The 15069-nt window shown below is 37.0% G+C and overlaps 1 protein-coding gene across 1 annotated transcript in view; it reads left to right on the top strand.

The window, feature by feature from the left end:
• The first annotated feature begins 3699 nt into the window (after positions 1 to 3699).
• Positions 3700 to 15069, top strand: part of LOC139116901 (macrophage mannose receptor 1-like) — a 41924-nt gene continuing 30554 nt past the window's right edge. Inside the window, exons 1-9 of the mRNA XM_070679631.1 lie at positions 3700 to 3865; positions 4137 to 4291; positions 4699 to 4817; positions 5158 to 5294; positions 8102 to 8319; positions 8964 to 9049; positions 9428 to 9528; positions 9886 to 10015; positions 10833 to 10915. Of these exons, the coding sequence (XP_070535732.1) occupies positions 3817 to 3865; positions 4137 to 4291; positions 4699 to 4817; positions 5158 to 5294; positions 8102 to 8319; positions 8964 to 9049; positions 9428 to 9528; positions 9886 to 10015; positions 10833 to 10915 (1078 nt within the window). The 5' untranslated portion in view covers positions 3700 to 3816. The remainder of the gene's footprint in view (positions 3866 to 4136; positions 4292 to 4698; positions 4818 to 5157; positions 5295 to 8101; positions 8320 to 8963; positions 9050 to 9427; positions 9529 to 9885; positions 10016 to 10832; positions 10916 to 15069) is intronic.

Genomic DNA, 15069 nt, shown 5'->3' with positions numbered 1-15069 from the left:
CGAATTTTTAGCAGAGCAAACCTTATATATGACAATGTAAAGGTAAGGAGTTGGGAAGAAACAAACAGTGGTTATTTGTTGGACGTCATCGGAAGTGAGAGTCACGGTTTTCGCGGAGCAATATGACTTTGAGCCGAAGGGGAGAAATTTCTATCACATGAACACTGTTTGTACTTTTCGTTTATTGAGGAGGGAGAAAAATATTTCAGCAGATTGCAAAAATTTTGATACACAGTGTGTAGTCTTTCCATGAACATGCCATCAGTCATAACCATTAATTCATTATCGCGATGGTTTCATTTAAAGGGACAAAGTCGGACATTTTTCATGAATCTTGTTTGATACGAGATACTATTTAAGTACTTATATTGTTTTACATGTTGGAAGAAACTGAATGAATGGGTGACCATGCATATATTCGACCCCGGTTTTAGACACGATACATGAAACCATCGCGAAAATGAATTAATGGTCATGACCATTAATTCATTTTTGCGATGGTTTCATTTAGTTTGTCTAAAACCAGGGTCGAATATATGCATGGTCACCCATTCATCCAGTATATTTCAACATGTCAAACAATATAAGTAGTATCTCGTATCAAACAAAATTCATGAAAAATGGCCGACTTTGTCCCTTTAATTCGTCTAAAACCGGGGTCAAATATATGCATGGTGACCAATTCATTCAGTATCTTTCAACATGTCAAACAATATAAATAGTATCTCGTATCAAACAAAATTCATGAAAAATGGCCGACTTTGTCCCTTTAAAATTAACAAGGTGCAAATTAAGAAACTTGTTTTGGTTGAAATGTTCTATTTCAGTGAAAGCGTTTCGACTTGTCGATCTGTTTTGATGTGAAGGCGGAAAACTGAAGAGAATCAAACTGATGGTTTACCATGCAAGTGGGTTGATGATGTACTGTCAACACTGTCTAAAATAAATATGATACTGCTGTGTTCAGCACTGATACGAAGCCAAGTTCCGCTATATCGGATGAGGACAGAAATGAGGGGCTTGAACAATGGGAAATAATTGCAAAAATTAGCGGAGGTACAAATAGGCATATGTAAGAGGGCATTGAAAGAGACTATTACATGCCTCGACGTATTTCATTCATAGGATGATGATCATATTGATGATTTCACGACTGAGTTTTTCAGGTCTGGTTATATTTGAGGTGTATATGCGTCTTAAAAGCATTCCTATGATTTTATTAATATCTTTTTTTCTCTTCTTTTCAGCTAAATGTCTATTTTTCAGACAATAGTTTTAACGTTTATTGGTCCAACATTTCCATAGTTTCGTACATTTCCATAGTTTCGCACATTTAATTTAATTTTCCATTAATTTTGGAATAAATTAATCTGTTCAAAAAACTGCGCAAATATAAAGATAAGATGCGCCTCGGGGATACATATTTGGACTCTCGGATTTTTACCATTCTTCTCAGCGATCTACCACTCTTTGGGGTTCATTTTTTGCCTTGCAGTAAGAAACCTTTTCCACGTCTTATTTTTTGAAGATCAAAAATTGCATTTTTCTCCATAGAGTAAGCACAGGCATGGAGGCCATTGTAATTTCATATATCAAAATTTGCACGGTGAGCCCTGAATTTTACTTTGGATTTGGAGAGACAGTTGAAAGTTTCATTAAGGAAAGTCTGGGCAAAAGTTTAGTATTTTCACTTTCGAGGCGCGAACTACTAGGCCTGTGTTGGCGTCAGATTGTCTTGCAAGGAAATCTACTTACTAAATTACAATTTCAATGGAAAACAAACGGCTATGACACTCAATAATCCTCTCACGGACTAGAACAAACTTGATCCCGGGGATCAAGTCCCTGGCCTTTAAGGTGGCGTCGCACATATCACCCCGTGTTTTTCTCAAAATCACTTTTTTGTCAAGATTCATGCCATTTTAAGTAATTTGTTGTCCAAGATTAAACTATTGGTTGTCAAGCAGTCGTACATGGATAAGTTGGGTGATAGAGAAGGGTTAATGTATGCAAATTTATGCAAATCACCCGGTTTCCTGGCTTCTCTCTTCTGTCAATTTCAAGATTTCAACGGTTGGGTTAAATTTTGTGAAATTTTTCCATGATGTTCTTAAATAGTGTATAACAAAATGGTATTTTGTTGACAAAATGGTTATTTTCTTTGACAATAAAGTTTTTCCATTTTGAATTAGAGGCATTTTAATTTTGCTTATCATGATTTTAATCACTTTGGGTGTCAATTTTTCAAACCCTGCCTGTTTAGAATTATACTTATGCAAAATAAAATGGTCGGATTTTTTTTCTATATATATATACTCTTGTCTAAAGCGAAATATTAATTAAATTTCAGAAAATAGTATCAACTTTTTTACTTAAATTAATTTTATCATTAACACCAAAATTGAGGTTTTCTACCCCAAATATATACTCTCTTCATCCTTGAGTAAACTACTGCTACCATATTGAACATAAGATTCTCTGTCTTTTGAAAATATACAGTATGAGAGGGTTTCCTTGTCATCTTAGATGAGAAATATATAAATTCGAAAAAAACTATGTTACGTGCAGCGCCATATTAAGTAGCATTAAGTAGTTTTCGTACAAAGTATCCGTAGTGATAGATGAGCATTTTGTTCATGTATTGTAGCTGCACTTGTACGTTGTCACAAGGCGTTATTTGATAATTTGCCGGTCCCCGCATGAGTCACGACAAGCCTATCTTAATCTGCTTATCGTTATATATATATCTCTGCCTCGATCTCATAACTTGAGTCACGTGCCACAGATTTGCGCTCGGGTACACCAAAAGTGGCGCAAAAGACGGCGGTATCGACAGGACCCTGGTTTAACAAATGACAACTGATCACTCACTCGGTTTCTTCGGGAAAGTCCACTGAAATTCATCGTATGTAATGATTTACACGAGTCTCTTGACTTTAAATATGAAGTCTTATAACAGGAGTAAAGAGAATGCCGCTGTTTTGCGATTGGTAGCAGCATTGCATGTTCGATTATGTATTATTTGCGTAAAGGTCAGAGAAATGAGTTTTATTTACATAGACACAGTGAAGCAGTATGTCGACTGTCCGAACTCAGATTTGTATAAGTTTATTGTATTGTAGATATCAAGCCTCGACTTGATGAACATGTTTTCTTATCTTGCGATGTCCTTAATGATACCTTCGAGTCCATGATCATGATTTTGTTTCTGTACAGTGAAAAGAAATATCGAAATGGTGTATAACCCGTTTATGTGAGTTCCATTGAATTGCATGTAAAACGTCGCTTCTCACAACCTCAGTTTACAATTACGTTATTTGTTTCGAATCTCGCTCGTTTCAGAAGCAAGGATCACATGTCGGGTCTTTTCTTTTATGTTATCCGATTTACATCTTTGTGAAGTTCACCTGAAATGAGAGAACGAACTTCAAATCGATCAATCATTAGACAATTGTTTCGCAAAATTGTTCCGAAATCTTTGTGTTTGAGCTAATTAATTTACAAATTGCTATCAATATCGGGTGATTTTGAAAATCACATCATGCTGAGTCGAACATGCTTACGAAAACCATTTGCATGTAGTCCGCCATTTGCGCAACCGATTAATCCGGCTACCCCTATATCTCACATTGGAATGGTCGAGTCTTAACACTGCGGTAAAGGTGAAGCGAGATAGGACAGGACAAGATAAAGGATGATATTCCTTGGATATACAATATTCAGTAGGCGTTCCCCTCGGTAGAGGACAGCATCGCACCGAGAATTTCAGCGGCTCCAGCCACCCTGGTGATAGTGTTGTGAAGGACAATTTTCACCATGGAAAGTTTACTCAGATTTGTGATTTATTCAATTTTGTGTTCTTCAGGTGAGAAATTTCCCCTTCTGACATTTTACTTGCAAGTGAAGAGTCTATTGTGATGTGACAACGGCTACAGTAGCCCTTGGTGAATTTTGTAAATAGTATCGGTGCTGAACTCTTATAATATCATACTCTTGGTCGTTGCGCCATTTGATCTTAAAACTAGTGCCTACATATATCATGTAACCTCGACAAAATCAACAATTCCATTAACTGTGCTTCCGCATTCTAATTCGTGTTTTTGTTTTGGTTTGCCTTTTTCTTTCATTATTAGTAGTGCTTTCGCAGAATTGTCCCGCCGGATGGCGTGCGTATGGTGACCGATGCTTTCAGGCTTTTGAAGAATATAACGTAGTCACGTGGTATGACGCCCAACAGCTTTGCGAAAACAGAGGCGGTTCCCTCGCCACGATAGACTCTTTAGATCTCAATGTAGGTGACCGCGTTATATTTCACATAGGTTTGGCAGTTTCTTGAAATAATATGGCTCTCACTGACGATCAGGGCTTTGGTTTAAGAGCAAAAATGGACCTTGCCTCACGATTATTACATATGATTCATTTACCTCGTCTTGTATGATTTGTGAGATGTGCAATCTGGTCTTGTAGCGACATTACGCAAGTCAAAGTCAAATACCAAGCAAATTAGCCACCTAGAAAGTCATTAAATGCGTTTCCGAGGTAGATGTAAATCCTTGCATTTCTTCACAAAAAGGAAAGTAATTTTAGATACAATCACATTTAAATTGAACTGGTCATGACATTTGACTTTTGGATTTCAAAGAGCGTGTTGTACTGATAACAACATCGACAATAAGGAATTGTTTGCTTCAATCGCAGACGTATATCTACGCCCATCTGAATTTGATAAACAACCAGTACTGGTTTGGTTTGCATGATATCGGCACAGAGGGCGTGTTTGTTTGGTCAGACGGAACTCCTTATGATCCAAGTCAGGCGTAAGTTATTCTCAGACTTGGCGATTTTCCTTCCCTCACCTTTTCCCTTAAATAAAGTAACTTGTACAAATCAGAACGCAGGCTTCATTGGTAAATTAAATTCATCTTAAATATTGAAAACAATGTTTTTTTCATTTTTTTCTTTGGTTTGGGATACATATATTTCATAATAATAGAAATGTTATTGTTTTACGTTTTCGTGTTTTCTGAACAACATGTGTGTGTTTCAGTGTGTGTGTGTGTGTGTGTATGTATATATATATATATATATATATATATATATATATATATATATATATATATACCACATATATATACCACATATATATACCACTTATAGAAACTGGGCCAGTGGAGAGCCAAACGATTTCAATTCAAACGAAGACTGTTGTGAAATGACTGGTTATGATGGATATTGGAACGATAGAGATTGCAATGATGTAATTGTCTACGGATACATCTGTCAAATATATTCCGGTGAGTAAATATCTTGCAAGCGGAGGCATGCACACTAACCTGGACTCTCTCACAGCCCCTAGTTAGCCAACCAACTTTTTTTTTTTAAAAAATATAAATTTATTTCAACAAATTAGCAAGAAAAGTGATCTACATAACTGTGAATGCGTTAAAATTACAAAGCAACTTGTCTGGAAAAAAAAACAAAACAAAAAAAATCTGTCATTTAACTACAAAGATCATCATATAAATGCATTCAGGATGCATTCTTCTCCTCCAAGTCTTACAAGGCTTGCAAACTTTGTGATAAAATCCTCAGCTTTGTTCATCATTTTACAAGTGAAATATAATGTATTCATCCACGAGGAAAGATGACATTTTAATTGCATAACAAAGGATTGAAGGGAAACTTTTATCCCATCAAGAGTAACCAAATTTCGCATATTCCAAATTGTGTATTTTACCAAGGAAGTAAAACAGTAAATAATGTCAGATGTTGCGTCATTATCATTTTCGATTCCTGCAATTGCTAAACTTGATATTGATATTGTTATCAAAATTGTGTTTGTGACAAAGAAAGAAATACATTTCTGCCAGATATCTTTTACATATTTACATCCAAATAAGATGTGTTCCAGTGTTTCTTTTTGGCCACAAATATGGTATTTGCCATCACTTAAATTGAAAGTTTGGCAAAGCTTCCTGTGACTAGGCCTCTATGGAAAATCTTCCAATTTAAATCATTTACTGAATTGCTAACAATTCCTGCTGAATTCAGAAGACTGAAAAAAGTAGCTATGTAACTGTCAGTGAGACTTAGATTCTCAGCCCATTTTTGACCAATTTGACCTTTAACTGCATGCCATTTATTATCAAATAATTTCCACTAAAGTGACTTGGATTTGGCATCGCTTTCTGTCAGACCATAATCCTCTCTAAAATATCGTAGTTTTCTTCAATTTTGGATGTTTCAAGTGATGATTTGTTTACAGGAATCCTGTGAAGAGTGTTTCATACTGTCTTAATTTCCTCTTGCACATGTCTCTTTGTACCTGCTCTAATTTTTGCAATTATTTCCCATTGTTCAAGCCAGTCATTCCTGTTATCATTCCAGATGTCCTTATGTAAGCCCTAAAATTGTACTTTTTGACCATTTTTCATAAAAGAGGACGCGTCCTTCATTTTTAATATTGTCATTATACCACAGAACTTCACAAAGATGATTTTGTTTTGATGATGGTAAATTCACTCTTGTAAGTCTAAGTGACTTCCAGGTATTTAACATATTCCTATATACCATTGGGGTACGGCTGTTGTTTACTTTGAAATTGAGATTGAGATAGTGGTAATCACTATTCAGTTTATTGTCAAATTCGCTATGAAATATTTTGATAAGCTGGCCCATTTAGGTTTCCCTTTATCTGAATTTTTCTCAAATAATTTCATAAGCTACTTTAATTGGAGTACATTAATTTTTTCTTCAATGTCGACAACCTTTTTGCCATAGTCATCATATCTTAGAATGAAAATGCCCCGTTTTATAACTTCTCGTCTGCCTCTCCAAATAAAATTCCACAATTTACTATTTGCTTCATTAATAATTTCCTTAGGTACGTGATCAAATGATGCCAGGTACCATAATTTTGATGCAGCCAGCATATTAGCTACTATTGCCCTGCCTTTAAACGACAGATTTCTGGTATTCCAAATCTTAAGGCAATTCGTAAATTTTTCCATCTCTGTTTTCCAGTTTTCTCTAATTTTGTTACTGTTTCCAAACCCAACTCCTAAGATCTGTATAACATTGTTGGAAAAATCGATCCCTTTCACTGAATAAGTGCAATTTTTAAAACTCCCAGCCCATAAATCTTTGGATTCCTTCTTGTTCAGCTTTGCACCAGTTGTTTTTTTATATGTGTTAAATATTTTCAACGGCCGTGTAATGCTTTCTACATTCCTCAAGTACAGAGTCGTATCATCAAGCCAATCAGCTCTTGTCTTCAGCGACATGGTGATGCGCGCTCAACGGGCTTTTTAGCAAACGAGGCTCACCGAGCTAGCCTGGTTGTCAATGGGTTTATCAGCTATATAAGCCGGGCCCTGATCATTAGCCAGTGTGCTGCAGTGTGGCATGGTGGCGAAACTAGGTTACGCTCACCTGTTAAGAAGGAAACTCTGCGCTTAAATTTTTCAAGGTCAGGAAAGGGCCTCATGCCTTTGATAGCACACGTGGCTGTGAGAGAGTCTACAACGGTCCATGGATTTCAACTCAGTTATGCCTACCTATAGTATTGGATTAGTCGCTTTATTTCTGGGTCACAAAAGTGTTATTTAATAGTGCGTCTAACCAACCAGAAACATATTACAAATATTGACAGCAAACTTTGATTGTTCGAAAGTAATACATGAAAAAACCAAACAAGTGTCATGAATGGTTGACAAATATCGATCTTAACTTAGCGAAAACAAATGGAATTGCATAGGAGAGAGAAACGAGTTTCTCAAATAAGTTACCACTGATCATAATCATATATAAGACCTGCACATACATAACACGTCAATATTGATCGTAAATGTTGACAACTAAAAGATCTATTGTATTTCGGCAATATCAGTGGTATTTCTCGAAAAGAACTATCCATTGTATGTGTTTTTGTTCGTTTGTCCTTTTGTGAGACGTGCAATATTTTGTCATTCTTCTAGCCTACATACGCTTTCACTATAGGCAGCATTGTGAAGGATTTCATAACTCTCTCTCTCTCTCTCTCTCTCTCTCTCTCTCTCTCTCTCTCTCTCTCTCTCTCTCTCTCTCATAAGCAATTGTCCAGTTTCTACCAGCAGATGTGATGAAGACAACGGTTGGTCCTCTGTTGATGGTAAATGCTACAAATACATCAGCGATACAAAGACTTGGACGGATGCGCACAGTTACTGTCAGTTAATGGATGCGGAGCTGGTGACAGTTGAGAGCCAACCAGTTCAAGACTTCGTTGACAGCATATCAAGAACAAGACTTCGAAACCTGTGGATTGGAGCCTCGGATAGGGTAAGGGATGGGCCACTATATAAAAGGTCCTATCAAGGGCATGCTGTTTTTGACTCTGGAAAGATTTTATATTTTACAGAGTTGGCACTGCATGAATATTAATGGAAAAATAATTAACATTTTTTTCAGCTGACAATTGTGTGAATATTTTCCTTCAAGGAGCAACTGAAAGCCGCAAAAGTCTACGTGTTTATTGACAAGCCCAATGAATAGTCAAGGAGACATATTTAAAACTGTACATAATGTGATATTGTTTAAAGTCAAATGCGTCGTTCAGAAATGTCTATTGCAGCATGTTATACTGGCCGTAGATATACGTTTATGCACCATTGCAAATAAAAAATGAGGTACAGTTGTGTTCCCGCAGCCTGGAAGTTTCTCGTGGTCAGAAATGATGCTGGGCTATTGCAATTTGAAGACAGACTGGACCGAATCAGTATCCAATTACCATGATGTACATGTACACTGTCGATGTAGACTAATGGTAGCTTTAGAGATGGGCAGGTCAAGTTGCAGCTTGCGAGTTCTTGCTCAAGGAACCTAACATCATAAATTTCACTCCAAGCATGAAGTTATCTTAATACTTTCTAGGTGCATGAGACCCACGGTTTGAATTATAGAATCTTCTGTTTCATTTTTTCCAGGTGAGTGGCACCACTGGTTCGTTCACGTGGACTGATGGCTCTGCGCTGTCCTTCACAAACTGGAGGTCTGGAGAGCCCCAGACATCGTAAGTTACACGCATTGATCTACAAAAAATCTTTATTACGAGTAATATCTACATTTGTACACAGGTATTGCAAAATGTTGGGTTTTTACTATGGCGGCAGATTAAACTGTAAAATACATACAATTTCTGTATCATTCGCTCTTCTGTATCGTCTGATCTTTCATTCACCTGGCTCACGTGCGTTTCACCTACTGACACTCCGCAGTCAAGAATGTGCATTTCAACGGGGTGTCCGTATTTTCTTGGAAGGGCCATCAAAATGAATTACAAAGCCTTTGTCTTGCAAATAACATATCTATTAAGATTACAAAAGTTAAAAGAGAAATGCGTACATTTACACAATTCTGAACACCACTCATTTGTATTTGGCGTCCACAGATATAGCAGCAACTGCGCAGAAGTTGTCTATGGCTATGGCGGGGAGTGGAACACACAGGACTGTGGCATCAGCCAAGGATTCATCTGCGGCAAAGATGAAGGTGATACATCAACCAAGTATACAGCTACCGTCTAAACATTTTAACACAGGACTAACTGGTGGCGCTATCAACTTACATGTACCTTCATGTGCTTTTTTACTAATACATTATAATGGCCGAACCGAAGTTTATCGTCGCAGTGTTGTGAGATTTCAGACGCACTCTACAGCATACGTGTTTTCAATCTTATCGCTCAGCTACGATTGCTACTTTTGCTGTGTTTATAGAGTATAGCATAGTCTATCAAAGGAATACGGCTGATCGCTATGCCAATTCAGGAATATGGAATTACTAGTGTGAGACTCATAAACCCATAAACAAGGCATTTATGACATTATTCGGCTTATTCCTCTCAAGGTTCTTGCCCGTCGGGATGGATGATCTACAAGGGTTCCTGTTATCAGTTCAACTCCTTCTCCAGTTCCACCTGGACGGACGCCAAGCATACATGCGACGCCCAGGGCGCTTATATGATGACCGTGAACAAGTAAGTGCGTCAAATGCATTGGTGCTATTGAAGTACGAATTAATTAAATGTATGAATGCATAATAAATGCATATATTAGCGTCACAGCTTGGCGCTGTGTATTTTTCCAACATCAAGGTCGTTACCCGACACTTCGTGTCTCATTATGAACACACGAAAAGCTAAGTTAAGGCATTTGTGTCGATTAAGGTAGAACGCACCTCGGGGACAGACATTCGGACTCTCAAACTTTTACATTTCTCTTCTGATATACCACATGTGGGGGTTCATTTTAAAGCTCTTGGTGAAAGAAAACTTTTCACCGGCTTAGTTTTTTGAAATTCGAAAATTTTTATTTTTCGCCATAGAGTTAACACAGGGATGGCGGCCATTTTGAATTTCTAATGTCGGTAAATCTTGGGTTATTTGTTTCTCTAGTACCAAAATTTGCACGGTGACCCCCTATTTTTATTCTTGATTTTGAAAGAGAATGATTGAAAGATTCCTTGAGGAAAGTTAGAGCAAAAGTTTAAGTCTTTCACTTTCGAGGTGCATACTACCTTAAGAAGGATGGAATATGTACATCGAGTTTTGTGTGTATTCTATAGTAATGAACTGTGTGTATTTTCACACGCCATACATGTGCCACGATGTAGCAAACGCGGCACAGAGAAGTGTTTTAAAAACGAATTATTATTACGCGCAAAGGTTTACAATTCATTTCTTTCGATCGATGGCTTCACTTGGCTTGTGAAAGCAAACAAACTTGAAACTTTCATTAGCACGATACACTTTCAAGATTGCTTTCTTTGTAATAGAGTGATTTATTCTATTAAAGCCAAGAAGAAAATGATTTCCTCGTGTCACAGTTTGAGAATCTAAGAAGCGCCGGCGTTCAAAACATTTGGATAGGGTTATCGGGTAAGTACTGAATACAACAGTGTAAATAAGGTTTAAGAGGCACTGTCTGTAAAAACCTGCAAAAGGTGGCCAAGGTCAAATTTTCAATTCAGACGAAACATATCACATATGATAGGGCATAGTTTAACTAAGAAGGAATGAATTTTAATTTTGTTTAAACGGACCCATTTTGATGTTACAGGCCATGTCACGTGATATGGTGAGGACCTAATATTTCCTTACGTTTTCCCCTTTAACAAGTTGAAAATTCTGGAAAAATGCAACATATTCACTATATTGTAGATTTTTAACTAACAAAAAGTGATGTTTAAGTATATATATTTGTCATGAGTAAGGTCCCCTCAGCAAGTCCGTAACCTTATATTGACCTTTGACCCTTCTCTGCCGTAGAGGGCGCTCTAATGCCGGAGAAGTGAAATCTGAGCAAATTTCAGCATTAAAAACTTCCAATTTTTAAAATTAAAAATGGTAACCCTTGTGCGAGATCCCGTAGTGACATATACATCATGTTACATAACATGACTAATATTTTGTGAATCACTTTTAAAACTTGCGGGCAAACAGTTATTTTTTATGTTATGCTGTCATGAAAAGTTATGAAATATTGCTACTTTCCTATTTTGATTTTTGCTAAAGCCTGTCTTAATCATTTATTAACAAGTTTGTTTTTTATACCATTGATAAAAAATAAACAAAAAAAAACATATTTCAAATGTACAAACAACAACAATAACAACAACAACACAAGTAGCAACTTCGTGACACGTTTTATTTTTACCATACGAATACATATACTCCAGGTATAAGGGTGACGAATTCATAAATTAATTTCTTTGTTATTATTTTCATCATCAGTTTATTGCTAACAGTTTACTTTCGAAAAATGGAATATGACATTTAACACACACAAAAAAAAATAGTTTGAACAATTTAAACTCCAAACTAAAAAAATACGATGACATTTCCTTGTAAGCTTGAAGTAGCATTGAGTACTACAAATAATTGTTAGACTTCTTGTATGTATTGACTGAAAGTCTGTCGCCTTTGAAAATATTTGACATTAGGAAGTGTTTAGATACAGCAAGCAAGTAAGCACTGCTTCTACTACAAGTATAAAAATATTTACCGTCATTGGAACTGCTAGAGGGATTCTTTGACGTTTGTAAGTTTAGACATAAAAAGCAAATAATACAAAGGTTTCAGTCACTATGAGGTCAAAGGTTAATGACATTACGTAACCATACCTGCAACACGCAGTCCAACGTAAACAATGGACCCGCTTGCCGCAATCCGGAAGCAGCCGCCGGTGCACTCCGAGAAAATTGGTGAGTATTGGCATTTTTATCCATGATATTATCAATGAAAATAAATTCGACACACCAAACAGTTTTGCTTTTTTAGTTTTACAAACTTCGGAAGTGAAATTCAGTGATAAAATCCAGGCAACCTGCATCGGTCGAAACAGCGGGAATTTCAAATTGGTGATAGCGATCCCGGTGTGTTGACTTGACGTTTATTTATCAAAATATGAGTCAATGTCAGTCAATGTCATATTCAGCTTGTTGACTTGATGAATCCTAGCAATGTACTGCCATCTTGAACTGCTGTGACATTATCAGCAATCACTTTACCTGGAAACATGGAGGCAGTAGGGAAACCCTGGCTAGCAATGCCCTGAGTGTCGAATGTTTATACCTACCGTCGCATCACATTATCAAATGCTGCGTATGAGAGCTTCATAATTCGAAATAGGCGAATGTGTAAAAGTGTCTGAGAGAGGTACAAGCAAATAATCATTAGGAACGTAATTTTGTTTTCATTCTTAATTCACAATAATTTCAGATCTACCTGTTGTCATGAAATGGATATCTCTGTCACAGCTGTGGGTTGTGATGTCGGCATTGCTGCCGGAAAAGCAAGTGAATGCCATGGATCGCTAACAGCCCTTGAAGTGTGTACTCGAGACATCACTGCACGTCTCAGAAGAGTTTGTCAGTCTAAAAATCTTGTCACAGAGTCTGAACTTATTCTCTTGCGAACTGGTATCGACCATGATGACGTTTCTGTAGAAAATGTTAGCTGCTATCATAGAGATACTCTTGGCACGCACTGTAGGCCTACAGTGAAAGTTTCATGTCAACACCTCCACCACGCAGTGTGTGAAATTAACTTGAAATGCATGCTGGTTCAAAGGACCAATAGCAAAGAGAATCTGCTGTTCCTTCTTGATGTATGTTGGTCCAACAAAAAAACTAACAAAAACCTCTTCAAAATGTATTTTCAATTGAAAATAGCTGATAATATGGTGAATTATCAGTCTCTCCTACTCTGGTGTTGTAAATATAAACTTGATACAAATAAATGGACAAATGTGTATTTTAAAATTTATTTTTTTTGCTCAATAATATATGCCATGACTAGAGGTAGGTATCACCCAGTACCAGATCCCTATGGGAAAAGGTTTTATAATTCATTCCAAAATTAACATGGGGAAAAGTCTTTCAGTTTTCATTCCAAATTAATATGAGAAAAATTCTTTCAGTCCTCATTTCCAATTAACATGGGAAATAGTCTCAGTTTTCATTTCAAATAAACATGAGGAAAAGTCTTTCAGTTTTCATTCCAAATTAATATGAGAAAAATTCTTTCAGTCCTCATTTCCAATTAACATGGGAAATAGTCTCAGTTTTCATTTCAAATAAACATGGGGAAAAGTCTTTCAGTTTTCATCTCAAATCTCTACAACATTGGAACAAGTCTCCAGTCAGTTTCATTTACACCATCAGCTATTTCAAACAGATCATAGGCATCATCATTCTCAGAGCAGCTAGAGTCTCCAAACTCAAAGTCAGATCCATAGTCTGACTCTACATCAGTGTCCCGATCTGCACACTCAGTAGCAACTGCATTTGTAGTATCTGCCTCCTTTTGCAGAGTTTCCTGTTCTTGAGTATGCAGATGCAGTGACTGTCACTTTTTACGTCGAGTGAAGCCATCCAGACAAAGTCTTTTGATAGACGGTTATTCATACATATGGCATGGGCATTACGGGACAGATACTGAGATAGCAGAGTTTTGTGAAGACCGCACTGTTCATTTTTACAGTGTTGCCTCAGCTGTGGCGCATTACGATTCTTAGCGTGTTCCACGGCGATTTTATGAAACTCTGACTGACTGTGTGAGGCTAAATTTGAGTGTCTAAAGTTGTTAGTGCCAACCACAAACGGACCCTTAGAATAAGTTGAGAAAACAGACTTACAAGATATGCGGCTACCTTACGGGCAGAGAGATCGCCGTATGCTCGTCGGCATGGCATACAGTACATACATCTTCGACTTATCAAATAACAACCAGTCGCGGAACTCATTCTGCCATGCATGCTGAAAAGATCGCGGTTTTCCTCTTTCTCAATCAGGCAAAAAATAAATAAATAAATTGTGCTGTTCCGATAAAATGGTTTTCACAAATAAGGTAGGTTAGTCTGCAGGAATTTTTTCCAATTCAATATTTTTATTTTCAAATATGTATTTTTCAGGGGTTCAGGGCGGTCAAACACTGGCCAAAACATTTCCAGAAAAATGTATCATACATATAAAAGGAATAAACATAAAAGACATCCATGTTCAAGTAAAAATCAAATGCCAAGTATTACGAACACTTGATTTTACGGGTTTTTTCTTTCTTTTTTTTTACTCCCGTGTTTACGTAGCTCTAATGTAGGGTCAGCAGGCAAAAAATAGGGTAGGTCGGGTTATCGGAAGAGCACAATTTTTTTTCTTTGGCCTCATATTTCCTTCGTGCCCCACATATTGGTAGAGTGATCCGAAACAGCGTAGTCAAGTCGCGCGAGTGGGACTTGCAAGACCTATGACCTTTCTAACAAACTTTGCTAGTATCAAGAATTGTGATAAGTCAAAATAATAGCCTGCCCTTGAAATTGGCCAATTGCGTGCGTTATTTTAAAAAAGTTTTAGCTGTCGTGGCTGTCGTTCTCTGTCCAAAGAGTTTGTAATTCGTTACGTACTGCAGTAGCAAAACTAGGAATAACACTCATGCAAGCGGGGATCGGACCGACTAATAGTTGGATACATAGCCAAACAAATTCGATTTTCAAAATTATTATGTGAATTTTGCGCTGGTCTGGTAAAACTGCT

This window comes from Ptychodera flava, chromosome 18 (genome assembly GCF_041260155.1).
Source record: "Ptychodera flava strain L36383 chromosome 18, AS_Pfla_20210202, whole genome shotgun sequence".
NCBI classification, from domain to species: Eukaryota; Metazoa; Hemichordata; class Enteropneusta; family Ptychoderidae; genus Ptychodera; species Ptychodera flava.
This window is presented reverse-complemented; position numbering and strand designations above follow the sequence as displayed.